Source organism: Rattus norvegicus, chromosome 1 (genome assembly GCF_036323735.1).
Source record: "Rattus norvegicus strain BN/NHsdMcwi chromosome 1, GRCr8, whole genome shotgun sequence".
In the NCBI taxonomy this organism is placed as follows: domain Eukaryota; kingdom Metazoa; phylum Chordata; class Mammalia; order Rodentia; family Muridae; genus Rattus; species Rattus norvegicus.
The window spans coordinates 212322413-212332984 of NC_086019.1; the positions used below are offsets into that span (position 1 = coordinate 212322413).

Below are 10572 nucleotides of genomic sequence, written 5' to 3' on the forward strand. Positions count from 1 at the left end.
CTGTTATAGGTAGACTGGAGATAGGGTCCCAGTGGGGCTCTGACCTTGAGAGGGAGACAGGCATAGGCCTATCTGAGCCACAAAAACAAGCAGTTTTTTAGCACAATTATATCTTGGCTATCAGGAACCAAGGAATATCATAAAGTCACACCACACAACAAACTTCACACAAGAGGTTTGCTGGGGAATAACACAGCATAACCGCTACCTCTGAACAGGAAGAGAGACATTAGAGGGCTGGGCAGTGGGAAGGCTTTTATAGGGTTTTAAAAACATGTGCAGTGAGCTGGTGGAGCATGTGCAGTGTGAGCTGGTGGAGCATGTGTAGTGTGAGCTGGTGTGGAGCATGTGCAGTGTGAGCTGGTGGGGCATGTGCAGTGTGAGCTGGTGGAGTATGTGCAGTGTGAGCTGGTGGAGAATGTGCAGTGTGAGCTGGTGTAGAGCATGTGCAGTGTGAGCTGGTGTAGAGCATGTTCAGTGTGAGCTGGTGTAGAGCATGTGCAGTGTGAGCTGGTGTAGAGCATGTGCAGTGTGAGCTGGTGTAGAGCATGTGCAGTGTGCTAGTGAAAAAAATACAACCCAGCTAGAAGTACTGCTTGAAGACAAACTTTGAAACATTGTTTGCTGTCAAAGGGGCTGGGATTTCCAAGTCTTAGAGCATGGAGACAGGCCAGGGGCAGGGTGTTTCCCTTGAGTTTTGAGCAGCTAGGCCCTGCCCCCAAGACTTCTCTTGTCATTATGTCCAGCACCACTGGAAAGTAGCCAGACTATGCCTTACAGATTGAAAACCAAAACAACAAAACCCATCCAAGATCAAGCCGCAATCCCTGAGCTTGCCCGAATATCAGGTCACAAAATCCCTCATTCTCAGACCACTTGGGATAGTTCTGCCCCACCTCCAAAAACCGTACATAAAGCCTGCCTCCTGCTCAGTTCTTTGCTGCTTCTCCTCTGAGCAGAGATAGCCACCCTCCCTCCCATGTCTTTCCCAATAACTCTCCTGTGTGAGGTTTGTTGTGTAGTATGACTTTGTGGTATTTTTTGGTTCCCAACTGCCAGGATCCTTTCTCCCCAGAGCTGTAACTCTTGCACTGGTCTTAGAAGTTAGGGGCTGGGTGTTCCTTTTTTGGTTCTTCTCCCCTACAGGATGGTAGTTCTAGAGCACGCACTTAATATGCGCAATACGTTGAATCCAATCCGCATCATCATCAAAAATAGTTTATCAGGCAACCTTTATAAATAGGACTCTTCTAGCAGTCCGTTTAGTTTTTGTTGTTGTTGTTGTTGTTGTTGTTGTTGTTGTTGTTTGTTTTGTTTTCAAACGACAAGATCCATAAGAACTGGGAGGTATGGTGGCGTAAGCTAAACCCCAGGACCGGGGAAGTAGAGATACAAAGATGAGATCACACTTATAAAGACTTCATCACAGGCAGAAGTATCCTTACAGAGAGCAGCCAGAGAAAAAGACTACGATTCCCATAGGGCTCTGCATCTAGTGTGCTCGGTCTCCCGACAGGCCCTGCGCGTCTCACCCGCCAGCTTTTGCCTGAACCTACAAGCATCCGAGATGAAGAACCCGGAGGAAGCTGGGGACGATAAACAGCGTATTCACCTGCGCCCTGGCTCACTGCGTGGCGCCGCACCAGCTAAGCTGCACCTCCTGCCATGTGACGTTCTGGTCAGCCGGCCCGCCCCGGTTGAACGCTTCTTCACGCCCGCCGTCCGCCACGGTGCAGACGGTGAGTCCGGGCAGGCCCCGTGGCTCTCGGGCTTCGTGGTCCGCGGGAGAGGCCGCCGATTCATTCTCCGGGGGCCAGGCCCAGTCTTATGGCTTTGCATGTCCCTCCTGCAGGACTGCAGGTGTCGTTTCGCGGTCGTGGCCTGCGGGGCGAAGATGTAGCTGTCCCGCCAGGGTTTGCGGGATTCGTGATGGTGACAGAAGAGATGGGAGAGGGGCTGATAGGGAAGCTGAACTTCTCAGGGGACGCGGAGGACAAAGCGGACGAGGCACAGGAGCCGCTGGAGCGGGACTTTGTGAGCAGAGGGAGATGGTAGGTTTGGGGTGAGGGCAATAGCTGCCGTCCCTATTCTGAACCCAGCTTTTTCCAGGACCGCTTTATCGGAGCCACCGGCAGCTTCAGTCACTTCACCTTGTGGGGTCTGGAAACGGTCCCTGGTCCAGATGCCAAAGTGCATAGGGCCCTAGGTTGGCCCAGCCTTGCTGCAGCGGTACGTATACTCAAGGGCTCTTTTCCCCTCAGGCTTGGTCGCACTTAGCACTAGCTTTGAATCGTGTCTCTAGTATTTGGGGTTCTAGGGGCAAATAAGCACCACAGGGATCATGGCTCCAGAGGTCCAGACTAGGGACTGGTGGGAGGCATTCCCCACTTTTCTCTTAGAAGGGGCTGTCACCCTGAGCAGCTGGGTTCCCACCCAACTGCTGTGTATTATAAATCACAAAGCAGAAGTGACTCCTGTTGCAGATTCACGCACAGGTGCCAGAGGACTGAGAGCCAGAGCATGAAAATGAAAGTCACAGAGCCCTTCACACCACTTTGGAGCCACTGTTTCTATCCCAATAAATGAGATCTTCACAACACCTGAGTCTGTGGGCACCTTACCACCCTGAAGCTGGCATTGCATGGCACCCAGTCTGGCAAGAACTCCTGATCGCTCTGCCTATAAAAACAATTTATTTCTGGGGGCAGGGAGGGCCAGAACTTTGCAACCAGCGCCCACCCCACCCTCCAGCTCCTCCTTTACAAAAGAAATTTTTACAGTCACCAGTCCTGTACAGATGCTCCCCACCCGCCTTAGTGTACACAGCTGCCTGGGTCCCCCTGGTCCCTGTGTTCAGAGCGGACCTGAGCCAACAAGCCAGCTATCCTTGGAGTCGGCCTAGACCTGAGCTCGCTTTGGTACTGGCCACTAGTTGGCCCCTCCTAGGCCTCTTCTTCTTTTGGGTCTGTCCTTTGGCCTGTCTCCCTTTGCATGACTCTTCGAAGCTCGAATGGGATACGACAGGATGACAGCCGTGTTCAGCTGGCTTTCGCGGTGTTGCAGTGAGAGTGTGTGTGTCACCACTTTCCTCTCTTGCTCCAGTCTTTGGGAGTGAAGTGCAGACACTTGGAGTCAATTCGAAGGAGCCGCTTGAGCATAGCCCGCTCATGCCCATCCACGATGTCTTCTGACAGAGTGAGGATATACTGGCCCTGAGCAAAAGACAGACCCAGCTCATGGTCAGTCGCAGAGCCTGCATCCTGGTACCCCTCACCTATCCCCTAAGCACGCCTCCTGACCTTGTAGTAATTGATGAGATTGAGATACTGCAGTGTGGAAATGACATCTTCTTTCTTGATACTAGTGATTTCACTGATCTCACTGGGGAGGGGGAGGGTGAAAGTTAAGTCCCCGAGGGTATTCATCTGTCCCCAGAAACCCCAGGGACAGACAGGCCATACCACAAACCCCCAGGTGGACATTTGGGCTCACTTGATGGTGATCTGTGGTCTCTCCCCACTCTCCGACTTCAGCCCCATCAGGATCTCCAAGATGGTTTGGGACCAGTAACTTCGGTAGGATAGAAGGCCAAGATCTGACAGGGGTTTCTCAGGAGTTCCTGTCTTCCCTTCTACTTTCGAGAGTTCATAGCCTAAAGCAACGAATGGAGCACAAGAGGAGGAGTAAGTGGTGTGTACACAGCAGCATGTAAGAGGGACTGTGGAGCTGGGCTGCCTGGGTGCCTGTCTCACACTTACTCTTGTTGATGGATCAGCAGCTTCCCTGCTGGCTGTGTAGGGGAGCCAGCCAAAGGCAGCTAGAACAGCAGCTATGACTGGGTACTTGTCAGCCAGTGGAAGCTGATGGATGGAGTGCTATGTTCTCCACTGCCCTGCCAGCCTGTGTCTGGGTGTATGGTGGTAGTGAGGGAGCCCTTTGTGGTTTGAGGCCATGGGGACCTTTTCAGTGTCACCAGTTTAACTAGCTGTGATCCTGGGCATGTCAGCTGCTCTCAGCAGAATGGGCTGGGTGCTTAAAGACATAATAGGAAAGGGCCTCCTCAGAGCCAGGCACCTGACCCTTAGTGGCCCTTTCCCTTGCTGGTGTTGCTTGTGTCTGGCACTGCCAGACAGTTCCTGAGACTGTTAGGCCCTGCAGAGCTGACAATGCTTTGTCAGGGCTCTGGGGATGTCCCTATTAGTTTGGAGATACCCTTCCTTACTCTTGGGTATACAGGCCTCATGATGCTCCCCACACTTTCTGCTCCTAGCTACATCTCTCTTGGTGGTCCCGTCCTCTTTGCTCAAGCACCCGTGGACAAAAAGGGCGGGAAAGGCTGGTGTCTGGAAAGCAGCAGCCCAGAAGGGGAGAGAGCTACTGGATCCCCACAGTAAGCACTCCCATGAATCCCCAGGATGCCATATACCTCTATAGTCAGGAGCCCTGTTCAATGATTGCTCCCACCCTTTTATCAATCTGTTGGCATTTCTGTGTCCTACTAGGCAAAAGTAGGTATATCTCGTTTGCCCTTTGAGTTTCCTCTCGCCTGCTCTAATCAGTGAGGTACTCCAAAGAGACCCGACTCTGAACAAGTTAGACACCTGTGTTTTCACCAGCAGAAAAGCGAAAGCTTCTTCCCTGACTCCTGAGCCAGAGAACAGTTCAATGAACAGAACAGGACTGGGTGGACTAACAGCAGGAAACGATGAGACTGCAGAGTTAAGAGTCTGTGTCCTCAAAAAGGAAAAAAAAAAAAAAAAGCCTTAAGGTTGGGGATTTAGCTCAGCGGTAGAGCGCTTGCCTAGCGAGCGCAAGGCCCTGGGTTCGGTCCCCAGCTCTGGAAAAAAAAAAGAAAAAAGAAAAAAAAAAAAAAAAGAGTCCGTGTCCTCAAAAGGGGCCAGAGCCCGCTTGGGTTTTAAAAGACTAGCCTTACAAAGAAGCAGGACAGGAGTCTGTCTTTTAGTGGCCGTATACCTTTTTGAACCTACTGCCTGCAAGGCTCGCTTAGGGCATGCCTAGTAACAGAACCACTGGTCCTTGACCAGACTTTTTAGGTTGCTCAGAGCTCCAGATGAGAACACACGATTCCAATTTGGGAAAAATTTGGTGGCTTGTAGGCCTTTAGCCAAAGAGAAGTAGATGCTGGGAACTTATTCCAGGAAACAGGGCAGTCAACTGAGGAAAGGCCTTGGTGGAGTATCCCTTTATTTCTGGCAGCTCTCCTGGTGACTGGTTTGTCTGCGTGCAAAGGAACACCCACATAGGCCTGGCCTGCCAGCCTACCAGACACCGGATCAGGCAGCCATACTCACTGAACTCAATAAGCAGCTTTCCATAGCCCCGGCGCTGATAAGGTGGCAGAGTCAAGATGCAGGCCACATTGTAATCTTCTGTGGACTCCTTTTCCTGGAAAAAGTAGGTGGGTTAAAGAAGGCCAGGCTCAGGGCAGGGCTGAGGGACAGCCTTTGTGAGTGCTGACCTTGGAGAAGTAGCCCACGATGTGGAAGCCCTTGCAGTCATACTCCGTCATTACATAGAAAAGGAAGGGGTCTGTGTCATAGTACAATGTCTTGTGGTCGAGGAAACACTTGGCCAGAAGACACAGGTTTTGTGAGTAACTCTATAAAGGAAAAGACCTCACAGTCAATACTCTGGGATACTGTTTTTAAACAGTTAATTTACTATGCCACATGTGCCTGTACACAACATGCACACGCATGGGAGTCCATTCCCCTTCCACCATAGGTTCTACAGAGTAAACTCGGGTGGCCAGGCTTGTGTGACAAGCCCTTCCATGCACTGAGCCATCTCAAGGGCTCTGAGGAGCACTTCTTCCTGCTGTTCCAGTTGAGAGGGTTGAACTTCCCGCCCAGGACCCTGGCCCATCCCACCAGTCAGATTAGCACCACTGCTTAGAAGCACTACTTAAGTGACCAGGAGCCTACAAACTAACGTCCAACTGCCTGCCCTGCCCCTGGTGAGCTGTAGAGCTTCCACATCCCCAGCAAAGCCTGCCCTGGGCCTGCATTGTCCTCTTTTCCACTTAAAGTTTCCAAGCCAGGAATGCCTGTAACCTCCACTCTTAGGAGGCAGAGGGAAATACAAGTTTGAAGTCAGTCAGCTAGGGATACATAGTGAGTTATTAAGTTTCCAAATGGACTAGTCATCAGGAGAGACATTCTACCCATGTGGCTGTAGGTGTCAGAACCTGAACGCTCTAGCTGGTGACCCTTCCTGGGAACTGGTCTGCAATTCTGTGGAGGTTTAAGGAACTGCCAGCCTTAGGGATTTTTCCCTACAACTCTGGACTGGTTGTCTTATCACATGTGACTTCTAGAAGAATTTCAGACAGCTTTGCAACTGCTGGTCATCTACTTGAACACCACACTTAATATACAACAATGTGAAACTTTGTACTTTCCTCTTGAAGAAGTAGCTCCTCTTCAAGGTGAGCTCCCAAACCAATCCAGAAATCTGCCTCTCTCTCCATCCATACCCTGGAGGCCTTAAAAAGTGTGTATTTCAAGGACCTCCATACTTGTCACTTAAAGAAACCCTAACCTGTTCCTCCCCACTGATCTTGTTCCTGACACCTGACCTTTGACCTTGCCTCACCACCTCTCCCTTTCTTTTTACTTTTTGCATGCACTGTCCTGGTACATTGGTGGCTGCATCTCTGAACCCAACTGCTTACAACTGTTTAAATATGTTCTCTTTGCTATGTCCAGGCTCACAGGTTAACCTGCAAACTGTTTCAAAACAGATCTGACTCTAGCCCTGGCTGGCCTACAACTCCCCATAGACCAGTAGAGACCTGCCTGCCTCTGCTTCCGGAGTGCTAGGAATAAAGGATGTACCAGCACACCCAACCAAAGATCCTTTTTAACTCAGCTTTAGAAAGGATCCTACTGTGTAGTTCAGACTGGCTCTGAATGTCAGCTCCTAGCATCAGCTTCCGGGATGCTGGGCCACACTGTTCTTTAACTGCCTCCAATTTTACACTTAACCTTTGCTGTCTTACAGGTTTTTGCTTTGGTTCCCTGAGATAGGTCTTTCTTATTTTATAGCTCAGGTTGGCTTGGAACTCATATCAGACTAATCTTGAACTCAGAGTTCTCTGAGTGCTGGAATTCTAGGCATACACACCTCCAAGCTCCTGACAGCTTCCTCTGAACTCTGCTAACCCAGCCTTTGTTTCCGATACTCCTCACACTGGGATCTGAATAGCTGGTATGTCTACTTCTGCCATGGACAGTGACCTCTCCGGGAAGAGAATGTATCTAAATGCCAGTGTTCTGTGCATTCCCCAGCTCTACGTCAGGCATTCAATAAAAACAGTGAACTAATCTATAGCCAGAGTGGTCAACTGTTCTGAGCAGGAAAAGGTTGTTCATATGATGTATTCCAGCCCCATGCACAAGCCACTGACCTTGTTTTTCCGCCCATCAATCTCAAAAAAGGAGATGGTGCCCTTGCGGTAAATTTCATTGCCTGGAGGGTGTCGAAGATCACATTTGGTCTAAGGACAAAAGGAGGATCAGGTGGGGACTGGTGAGGGTACACTGGGTAGGCAGCCTCCCAAGACCCTTCATACCAAGTGGCGCTGCAGACACTTGAGGCTACGGCCATATTTGAGGCAAAATTCGCACAGGTAGAGGACAGGTAGCGTGGTAAGCTCTTGAGGGTACGGGGAGAAGTACCACGGCTTGAGGCGGTGCCGGCCAAGCTCAATACACTCAATGTTCTTCATCCGGGTGACAATGTCGTCGTGGCTCCGGTCAGACACCAAACTGCCAGTCATGCGTGGTGCTGACGGTATTCCATCTGAGCTGTCCTGAGAATCCTGCCCAGGGCAAATGGAAAATACCAGATAACAGCAGGTAAGCAGAACATGGCTCACAACACTGCCGTAGGTTTCTTCCTTCAAGTCTACCATCAACTAAGGGGCAAGCATCATAATCTCCACTTTCCAAAATAAACCAAGAACCAGAAATTGGTATGGTAAAAAAACAAAACAAAACAAAACAAACAAACAAACAAACAAAATAGCCCAATGCTTCATCTGCTTGGCTCCCAACCAACACCCTCACTGCCCAACCAACACCCTCACTGCCTAACTAACACCTTGTTTGCTTTAAATTGGTCACTGAATGAACTCTCCATGCCCAAGTCCACTCCCTGTTTCCCAGCTTCCCTCTTCCTCTGCTCCTTGATACCCACCTCATCAGTGCCCAGGCAATTAGATTTCCGCTTCCGTCCTGGCTGTGCTGCCACTGCCCTACGGGCTGATCCATTCTGTGGATGACAGAAGAAAAAGGGTGACCATGAGATGATCCTGGAGGAGGATGCTAGACAGAAGAGGGGGGAAGACCAGACGGGCTGTTGGGGTGGCTTAGTGGTTAAGAATCCCGCTCTTCCAGAGGTCATGGGTTCCTTTCCCAGCACCCACATGGGGCTCACACAACTCTAGTTCAGTGCATCCAATGCCCTCTTCTGGCCATTGCACCCGGCATGCAAGTAGAACATATGACTATCACAGACAAAACCTTCATACATGTAAAAAGACTGGAAGACTCACCTGGGGGAAAACTGAAGCTGGGGCTGTCTCGCTGGGCACTGGAGTTGCTGGTGAAACCACCTCCACCTTCCGTTTCTGCAGAGAGAAACCAGGAAAGGTGGGTCAGAAGGTAGAGAAGGTGGGACCTGAGAAGAAAGCAAGGTCCCTGGAATTGCTGAGGGTACCGTTGAGCGGTGGTTGGGTTGCAGGCAGGAGCTGGAGGAGAGCGGCTGGTCAGGCTCGCCACCTGGAATGGCCTCCCGCTCCTTGGGCAGGTTGAAGCGGAGTGTGATCTGGACCGGGATTGGCAAGGTCTTCCCGCTGGCCTGGGCGGAGGCCGGCTGTAGAGATAGGTCCAGGGTCTTCCTCTGGGGTGGGGATGGTGGTGGGATGGCGAAGGGGAGGATGGGCCCCTCAGCATGGAGTGATCAAATCCCACCCTCTGCCTTCTCTAAAGCAAGGCAATACTGGACTCTGGAAGCTACACCTGCAATTTGGTCCCCATCCTTTGCAAGCTGAAGCCATGGCAAAAGAATGCTGCCTCCTGCCCATTCAGGAACCCCTGAGGCCAAGAGATGCAAGAAGGAAGAGGCAGGAGAGAAAAGATGAAATGGGGGACCTACTCACCACCTCTCTTTCGGGAGAGCCGGGGCGGGACCCAGGAAGTCCGTTCTTGGTAGGTGTCTTGGCTTCTTTCTTGGGAAATTGGATCTTCTTTAAGTCCAGCCGCTCGTGAGTCACCCATTCATCCAGACGTTTGTTGACTGCAGCAGTGAAAATGGCTCAGGAGGGATGCCAGAGGCTGCCCTCAACCCTATCCAGCAACCCACTTTTTCCAGGCCCAGAACTCACAATCAATGTAATGGACATAGAAAAGCTTCCGGCCACTGATGTCCTTCACGCTCAGGATCTCAGCCAGGGCTAAGGGAACAACACAGACAGGGGGTCTTAATCAAGGCAGATCATGAGACTCCACCCTTCGACCTGAATTCCACCTCTAGGCTGGATGTCTACGTCCCAGCACTTAGAAGGGCTAGTTCAAGACCCCTTTAGTCACCAAGTGACACCTCTCTCCAAGCCCCGCCCGGATCATCTCCGTACGTCCAAAAGTCACGCCCCTCCTTCCGAGTATCTGCGACCGCCCCAGGATTGCAGAAGCCCCTCCCCCTCCCGTGTGATCGTTGACTCCCTCCCGCCCCTCGCCCTCAGGTTCCTTGGACCCGCCCCCCGACGTCACTCACGCCACTCATCTTCGTTGTCCTGGTTGCGCCGCAGCACGGGCAGGCGGCAGCCCTCGATTATCTCCCCCTGGGGAGACAGCGCGGCGCCAGGGTCGGCTACTGGGGGGCCTCGGGCTCTACCCACCTCCCCTGGCTCCCTCCGCCCCGCCCCGGGCACCGGACTCACCACCTCCGCCATCTTCCCTCCCTCCACTGCCACTTCCGGCCCCTCTGGGAAACGTCACTTCCGGAGCTGAGTGCGCTATAGGCCCGAGCCCCTCGAAACTGCTTGAGAGGAAAACACTTGAGAGTCACTGCCAGCTGGTTGGTAGTAAAAAGCGGGCCCGGTTGAGGAATGGAACAACAGGGCGTTGTAAGCCTGAGGCCAAGTACTAGATGGAATCCCTACTATTCGCACAGCGATTGGAGGAACGCCGAGTCTGTCACGTGACGCCCACCGGGTGCGACGCCGGTCACTCAGATCAAGTGTTTATGCTTTGTCTGGCCGCAGTGTTCCGGCGAGCCTCATAGTGGCAGTGTGAGGTGTCACCCTGAGTAGGAGGCTAAGGAGTTGGGTTTTGGACCCCGGGGAATCAGTAGAACCGAAGGAATTTAAAATTCTAGCCAGGTGTCTGCATATTATTGCACAGGCTTGGGGACTTAGCAAGATTTTTTAGTTCTTTGGTCTTTTTTTTTTTTTTTTTTTTGGTTCTTTTTTTCGGAGCTGGGGACCGAACCCAGGGCCTTGCGCTTCCTAGGCAAGCGCTCTACCACTGAGCTAAATCCCCAACCCCT

The 10572-nt window shown here is 51.8% G+C and overlaps 2 protein-coding genes across 13 annotated transcripts; one reads left to right on the plus strand and one right to left on the minus strand.

Annotated features, from left to right (window-relative positions):
• Positions 1 to 1503: 1503 nt before the first annotated feature.
• On the plus strand, positions 1504 to 2599 carry Rnaseh2c (ribonuclease H2, subunit C). Of its 2 annotated transcripts, NM_001401703.1 has the most exons (4): positions 1550 to 1739; positions 1853 to 2034; positions 2110 to 2229; positions 2484 to 2599. In NM_001401703.1, exons 1-4 carry the CDS (start codon positions 1568 to 1570, stop codon positions 2508 to 2510), a joined length of 501 nt encoding a protein of 166 aa, NP_001388632.1. In that variant the 5' UTR covers positions 1550 to 1567; the 3' UTR covers positions 2511 to 2599. The 2 variants fall into 2 exon arrangements, with proteins under 2 accessions (XP_063138517.1, NP_001388632.1); XM_063282447.1 differs by having other exon boundaries at positions 1504 to 1739; positions 2110 to 2599.
• Positions 2600 to 2676: 77 nt separating this feature from the next.
• Kat5 (lysine acetyltransferase 5) lies at positions 2677 to 10228 on the minus strand. Of its 11 annotated transcripts, none has more exons than XM_039092652.2 (14): positions 9965 to 10049; positions 9799 to 9865; positions 9410 to 9478; positions 9185 to 9321; positions 8743 to 8925; positions 8579 to 8653; positions 8221 to 8295; positions 7595 to 7843; positions 7430 to 7519; positions 5480 to 5620; positions 5313 to 5406; positions 3493 to 3652; positions 3300 to 3381; positions 2677 to 3212 (listed from the first exon to the last, which is right to left on the minus strand). In XM_039092652.2, the coding sequence occupies exons 1-14, from the start codon at positions 9974 to 9976 to the stop codon at positions 3078 to 3080; spliced, it is 1569 nt and encodes a 522-aa protein (XP_038948580.1). In that variant the 5' UTR covers positions 9977 to 10049; the 3' UTR covers positions 2677 to 3077. The 11 variants fall into 11 exon arrangements, with proteins under 11 accessions (XP_038948580.1, NP_001005872.1, XP_038948655.1 ...); NM_001005872.1 differs by having other exon boundaries at positions 8743 to 8898; positions 9965 to 9981; XM_039092727.2 differs by lacking the exon at positions 8743 to 8925 and having other exon boundaries at positions 9965 to 10228.
• Positions 10229 to 10572: the final 344 nt, after the last annotated feature.